General features: G+C 58.2%; 2 protein-coding genes across 2 annotated transcripts; both read left to right on the top strand.

Annotated features, from left to right (window-relative positions):
- The first annotated feature begins 430 nt into the window (after positions 1-430).
- On the top strand, positions 431-2,902 carry LOC135232959 (caspase-14-like). Its single transcript, XM_064295457.1, has 3 exons — positions 431-622; positions 705-2,216; positions 2,346-2,902. Exons 1-2 carry the CDS (start codon positions 518-520, stop codon positions 915-917), a joined length of 318 nt encoding a protein of 105 aa, XP_064151527.1. The 5' UTR covers positions 431-517; the 3' UTR covers positions 918-2,216; positions 2,346-2,902.
- LOC135232887 (putative caspase-16) lies at positions 2,340-5,422 on the top strand. The gene is made up of 6 exons (XM_064294789.1): positions 2,340-2,513; positions 2,997-3,219; positions 3,601-3,717; positions 4,493-4,567; positions 5,055-5,158; positions 5,225-5,422. The coding sequence occupies exons 1-6, from the start codon at positions 2,340-2,342 to the stop codon at positions 5,420-5,422; spliced, it is 891 nt and encodes a 296-aa protein (XP_064150859.1).
- The last annotated feature ends 1,432 nt before the right edge of the window (positions 5,423-6,854 follow it).

Below are 6,854 nucleotides of genomic sequence, written 5' to 3' on the forward strand. Positions count from 1 at the left end.
GCCTGGGGAACAGTGCATGGAGTCTGTGGGGCTGGTGGCCAGCTCTGGGAGCCATCAGGTTTAACAAGATCAGATAGAAAAGCATGGGCTAGGAGCTAAGAATAGGACCTGGTTGGGGCGCAGAGCGCCAGCTGGGACGTCCCCTGGAGTAGGGCATGGAGCTGCAGCTTAGGGGAGCGGGGCCCAGAATTCCAGGGGCAGAGCACAGAGTCCAGCCCAGCTCATAAACGGCTGATAGGGACAAGGCTCCAGGAGAGGGCAAGGGTTGGAACCCAGACACTGGGGCTGGGGCCCAGAGGGAAGCTTGGAGGAAGCTCTGCTGGCACCATGGCCTTCCTGGTGGCTGGGACCCTGCGAGTGGCTGCGCAAATGGCAGATGCTTGGGACAGCCTGGGCAGAAAGGTAGCCAGAGGCCTGGCCCAGCCTGTACCTGGCTCTCACCTGCACCCAGCCCAGCCCAACGCCGGCCTTGCCTTCCCAGGGGAGGTACAGCACACTGGGCCCAAGAGTGGCCCTGATGCTCAGGAGTCCGGGGATGCCGGTTGCCACCGTCGCTGCCCTGGAGGGCATATTCCAGGCCCTGGGCTTTGAGAGTCTTGGGCAAAGAGAGGCCCCCGTTCAGGTGAGCCCTCACCCACCACCCGCTAGCCTTGCACCCAACACCCGACCGGGACCTCAGACTTGGCCCTTGTTCTTGCCACCAGGGCTTCCTGGAGGAGCTGGCTCGGTTCCAGGAGCAGCTGGATGCCCACGGGGGCCCCATAGGCTGTGCCCTAGTGGCCGTGGTGGCTCCCCGTGGGCAACTGAGGTGGTCCCAGAAGCTGGCCTGGGAGATGAGTCGCTGCAGGGCCCTGCAGGGTTGCCCCAAGCTCTTCCTGCTGCTCTCAAGTTCTCCGGGGGGTGAGTGGGCTGGGTAGGGACCCCTGGCTCTGGGACAGGGCAAAGCCAGCCTGGGAGGTTAGGGTGAGGGACGGCCAGGGGAGCTGAGGGCTCCCTGAGGCCTCCCTCCATGCCAATGTGCTGCTCCCTCCCCAGCCACCCTGGAGCCTGGAACCTTCCTCCCCAGCCTGGCTAAGCTCTGTGACCGCTGTCCTCATTGGTCCCTGCTGCAGCTGCTGACAGAGGTGGGGGCCCAGAGAGGGAGCCCAGGTTGGCGGGCTGTGCTGGGTGCTCCTGAGCCTGCCACATGGTGACATGCATTCATATGCCTGCCCACCATTCATTCCCAACCCTGTTGTCTCCCCCACATGTCTTCACCCTCGTCCTCCCCTCCCATCCTACACTGCACCCCACTCACAGCACTGTCAGGGTCTCCCACACACGTAGACTGCTCCCTACCCCGTGTCTTTGCTCAAGAAGCTATTCCTGCTGCTGGTACACCCCCTTGGCTTCTGCCTCCATCCTCAGAGTCCCGCCTGGGCTGTCAGCACGGTCGCCCATCAGCACAGTCCCCTCTGGGCTGTCTGCGTGATCCCCTCTGGACTGACAGCATGGTTCCCCGCCAGCTGCACAGTCTCCTCCAGGCTATCAGCGATGCCTTCCTTGTGCTCCCCCAGTGGAGCTTGTCCTACCATCCATCACTTCTATCCTCACATCTGTTAGCCAGCAGGTCCTGAAGGCTGCAGTCTGGGAATGACTCAGGTCTGGCCTGAGGCCTGCAGGTCTCACTGGGGAGTTGGGGGCCCCTGGCAACCCCAGAGGTGAGAGATGAAGGTGAGAGGTGTGGGTCCAGCTCTGCTTCCTGCTCTCTGTTAGCCATCCCGAGGGGCACGCAGGGTGCCTGTGCCCTGCCCTAGGGAACCCCCACCCCTGTGTACACAGAGCCCAAGGCAGAGTGAGTGGTACGGCCACTGTCCACCATGCCCAGGCAAGTCCATGACCTCAAGCCTGAGCTAGAAGTTAGGTCCTGCTTAGTTCCGTCTTGCCTTTCCCCTCTCTTGTCTGCCCTCTTCTCTCTCCATTCTGGTAGGTGACCAGAGACTGCAGTGGCCATGAGTTGCTCCCTGAACTCAGGGTCCTGGCTGCCTTCTTGTGTTGGGACCTCTCTGAACCTCTCCCTTCCCCACGGAGCAGCTACCTGAGGTGCCCTCTGGCCCCACCCCCAGGTCTTCCGAAGGACAACTGAGAAGTCCACAGTGGGCACCTCCTGCCCAGTTCTTCACAGCTCCTTGAGGGGGTTGCTGTGCCTGGGAGGTGTGCAGGCCTGGGGACCCAAGGTGAGCAGACAGGGAGGGGGTTCAATCCCGTGGCCGCAGGTGAGAGTGGGACAGAGGGCGGGGGGCCAGAGGTGGGGTGGCAAGGCACCCCCTCCGATCACTTTGGTCAGGCCTTCACCCTCGATGCAGCCAGATCCCGGCCCCAGGGCACAGTATGACCTGTCCGGGACCAGAGCAGCCCTCATCTTGGCTGTGATCCAAGGTCGGTCTGGGGCCCAACATGATGTGGAGGCTCTGGGGTCCCTGTGCCAGAGCCTGGGCTTCAAGACCACCGTGAGGATGGACCCTACAGCCCAGGTGAGGGAAGCATGGAACTTTGTGGGAGGGGGCCCTGACATCCCTCACCCAGGACTTGGAGGGCAGGAAATGTGCCCAGAAGCCTAGCCTCCTTCCTCCCTGCCGCATGCCTTTGGAGCTCACTTCCTAGGCTTCCTGCGGCCTCCCAAGATGGCAGTTCCTTTGATTCCCAGCACGGGGCCCCCACTGGACCCTCAAGCTTTCCCTCCAACCATCTTGATTTCCTTCCTGGGCACCCATCAGCCCATTGCCCTCTTTTCATACCTCTTAACTTTCCGGCAGCTTCCCAGCTGTGGGAAGCTGGACTATATGCACTTCCAATGAGGCAATGCCCGGCTTTGCAGCAGGAGGTTCCAGAAAGGACTTCCCCACAGGGCCCTAGACTGGCAGGAGGCGAGAGGTAGGGTGGACAGGGGCAGCCAGGTGCAGAGGAAGTCAGCTCCAGAGCCCAGGCTTCAATCTCTCCCCCCACCTCTACCCCAGGCCTTCCAGGAGGAGCTGGCCCAGTTCCAGGAGCAGCTGGACACCCACAGGGGCCCCGTGAGCTGTGCCCTGGTGGCCCTGATGGCCCACGGTGGTCAGCAAGGGTGGTTGGTAGGGGCAGACGGGCAAGAGGTACAGCCGGAGGCCCTGGTGCTGGAGCTGAGCCGCTGCAGGGCACTGCAGGGCCACCCCAAGATCTTCTTGCTTCAGGCCTGTCGTGGGGGTGAGCAGGGCCAGGGGCCCACCTGGAGGGCTGGCTGGTCCTGGCCTCAGCCTTCCTCCTCCTGCCCTGGCTTTCCTTCCTTGGCTCACCTTCAGCCTCTCAGACTTGCTGTCCATCTCCTCCAGGAAGCCTGTGCACCAATCCACCCTGACCCCTTCTGCCATCCCCTTCTAGGCCCCACACATTTGAGCACTTAACCCTCAGCACATGGCCACTGTGCTCTGGATGTCTCCAGCCTGGCAGGCCTGTCCCAAGCTCTGGAGTCTGGGTTCTTACCTTGACTCCATGGTTCACATAGGCTCAGGACCCCTGGAGGGACCCCGGGAGGCACCCCCAGGTACCTACAGAGTGAAGGCACCTGCCTCTCACCTCCTTCCTCAGGGCATAGGGACGCTGGCTTGGGGCCCACTGCTCTCTCCTGGTTCTGGCGCTGGCTGTGGGCACCTCCAACTGTCCCCTCGCACGCAGATGTCCTCCAGGTCTATGCCGATGTCCAAGGTGGGTTCTGCCTCCCAGAGCCTGGTTCAGGCAGGGCTGGTGGTGAGAACCTTACAGAAAGCATCTCCGTACTACTAAGAGGAGGGAAGCAAAGACTTCCTAAATTGCTGGGGGCATTTGGGAAGCTAGACTTCTACTTGAGTTTCTCAACAATCCTGCAGTCAGAGAGGTGAAATCACTTTTCTAAAGCCACCCAGTGGGTCAGTGGCAAAGGTGAGATTTGAACCCTGAACTCTGTCTTTCCTGCCCTGCATTCTGTTTACTGCCCTGTGTTACCCTTGAGCCAGAGGTGGTGTATCAGTCTACTAGGGCTGCAATAACAAAGCACCACAAGCTGGTGGCTTAGAACAGTTTAGTGTCTCACAGTTCTGGGAGTCTGGGAGTCTGAGATCCTGTTAGCAGTATTGATTCCTTTCAGAGAGAATCTGTCCCATTCCTCTCTCCTAGTTTCTGGTAGCTCCAGGCATTCCTTGCCTTGCAGTTGCAGCATCACATGGTGTTCTCCCTGTCTGTCTTTGTGTCCCTCCTCTCTTTTAAGGATACCAATTATATAGAATTAAGACCCACCTCACTCCAATGTGATCTCATGTTAACTTCACTGATAACATCTTCAGAGACCCTATCTCCAAACAAGGTCATATTCATAGACACCAGGGATTAGGACATCAACATAAATTTTGGGGGGACACAACTCAATCCATAACAAGTGGGGAGACTCCCAGGGGGCTGGTGGAGTGTCAGGATGCTGGGTAAGTGGGGTTGACTCCTTTTGCAGGTAGCTCCTCTGGGGGCCCTGCTCCAGGGAGCTCCAACCACGCAGACATCCTGACGGTCTATGCTGCAGCTGAAGGTAAGCGGACGGGTCATCAAAGAGCCTGTGTCCAGGAAAGGCCCGATTTTCTGGTCTTGGAAGTTGGGGTACAGTGGTCACCAGCTCGGTTGCAGTTAAGCCAGCTTCCTCCCGTGCCTTATTTATAATAACAATAGTGAGCAGATATTGGGTGCTGGCTGTGCCAAACCCCTTTCTTGCCTGTACCATTCCCTCTGTACTATAAACTCCATGGGGCAGGTTGGATCTGTTGGTCCTAGGGCCCTGCTCAGAGTCTGGCACATAGTAGGTGCACAGTTAATGCTTGCTCAAATATTGAATCTATCCATATATTCACTTTGCAAATATTGAGCACCCACTTGTTCCAGATGCTCCGTGCCCTAGTCCCCCTCCCATCCCCAGGGTCTTGTCTGCTTGTTGCTCCCACCTCCACCAACAACAGGCCCTGGGAACTGGAGGCCCCAGAGGGGAGAGGGCCTGGTCTAAAGCTTCTGGTCCCCTGGCTTAGGATGTGTGGCCTATCGGGATGGGAAGGGCTCGGACTTTATCCAGACACTGGTGGAGGTCCTCCAAGCCGACTCCGGCAGAGACATCCTAGAGCTGATGACTGAGGTGTGTGTGGGGAGGTGGGGTAGGGTGGAGGTAGGCAACAAGGGCTGGACTCCCTCTTTCCCCAAGCCTTGGCCAGGGGCTGCCCACTGGACGTCAGGCCGAGCCTCACAGTGGGGAGTCTTGGGCAATGGCCAAGAGTGGTCCTGGCAGGTCAACAGGCGGGTGTGTGAGCTGGACACGCTGGGCCCTGACTCTGACAAGCTTCGCAAGACCTGCCTGGAGATCCGAAGCTCACTACAGCGCCAGCTCTGCCTGAGAGCCTGACCGCGCTCAGGACTGGGTGCTGAGCTGGGTGGCCAAACCCGAGTGTTATCATTGACTCCATCCACGCTACGGCTCCTCACCTGTTGGCCTGAGCAATCATGACTGCAGAGCGCTGGCCCTTAGTTGGCATGCAATAAATATCGCTGTCCTGGTGAACACTGCCTGCTCTCGGGATGTGTGAGGATAACCGAGGGGCACTTTTTTTTTTTTTTTTTAAATACTAATTTTTATTGTGCTTTTTTTTTTAAGTGAAAGTTTACAAATCAAGTCAGTTACTCATACAAAACCTTACATACACCTTGCTTTATGCTCCTTTGCTCTCCCACTAATGAGACAGCACACTCCTTCTCCCCACTCTCTATTTTTCTGTCCATTTGGACAGCTTCTGACCCCCTCTGCTCTCTCATCTCCCCTCCAGACAGGAGACGCCAACATAGTCTCATGTGTCCACTTGATCCAAGAAGCTCATTCTTCACCTGTATTATTTTCTATCCCATAGTCCAGTCCAATCCCTGTCTGAAGAGTTGGCTTTGGGAATGGTTCCTGTCTTGGGCTAACAGGAGGCCTGGGGACCACGACCACTGGGGTTCTTCTAGTCTCAGTCAGACCATTATGTCTGGTCTTTTTATGAGAATTTGGGGTCTGCATCCCACTGCTCTCCTGCTGCTTCAGGGGTTCTCTGTTATGGTCCCTGTAAGGGTAGTCATCGGTTGTAGCGGGGCACCATCTAGTTCTTCTGGTCTCAGGCTGATGTAGTTTCCAGTTTATGAGGCCCTTTCTGCCTCTTGGGCTCACAATTACCTTGTGTCTTTGGTGTTCTTCATTCTCCTTTGCTCCAGGTGGGTTGAGATCCATTGATGCATCTTAGATGGCTGCTTGCTAGCCTTTACAAACACCCCAGAAGCCACTCTCCAAAGTGGGATGCAGAATGTTTTTTAATAGATTTTGTTATGCCACTTGACTTAGATGTCCCCTGAAACCATGGTCCCCAAACCCGAGGGGCACTTCTTAAGGGCGCAGTTGTGTCCCGGAGAACCAGGGAGCGACAGCCCCAGCGGGGGCCAGTGCCCAACTGTGGGACAGTGAAGGGGCCCGGGCTGGACTGGGCAGGATGTCCTGAAACCGACCCAGGGGGGAGCGGTCATGGGAAGGGGCAGCACATGCACCTCCACCTCTGCACACGCCGCCCATTTCTATCCCACGCTGGGCCATGGAAATGCAGGGGACACGGCCCCCGCCTTCAAGGCGGTCCGAGTCCCATCTCCAGGCGACGGACCCTGGGACAGACCATTGCAGTTTCCCGGAGCTGTGCCTGGAATGTGATGGGGACGCTCGGGAGCTGGGGGAGCAGCCGGAGCCCCTGATCCAGAGAGTGCGGGAAGAGAGCGGAACCGGATCGCCGAACTGGCGGGGCCTGCGGAGGTGGGGGGGG

This window comes from Loxodonta africana, chromosome 12, assembly GCF_030014295.1.
Source record: "Loxodonta africana isolate mLoxAfr1 chromosome 12, mLoxAfr1.hap2, whole genome shotgun sequence".
Taxonomy (NCBI): Eukaryota; Metazoa; Chordata; class Mammalia; order Proboscidea; family Elephantidae; genus Loxodonta; species Loxodonta africana.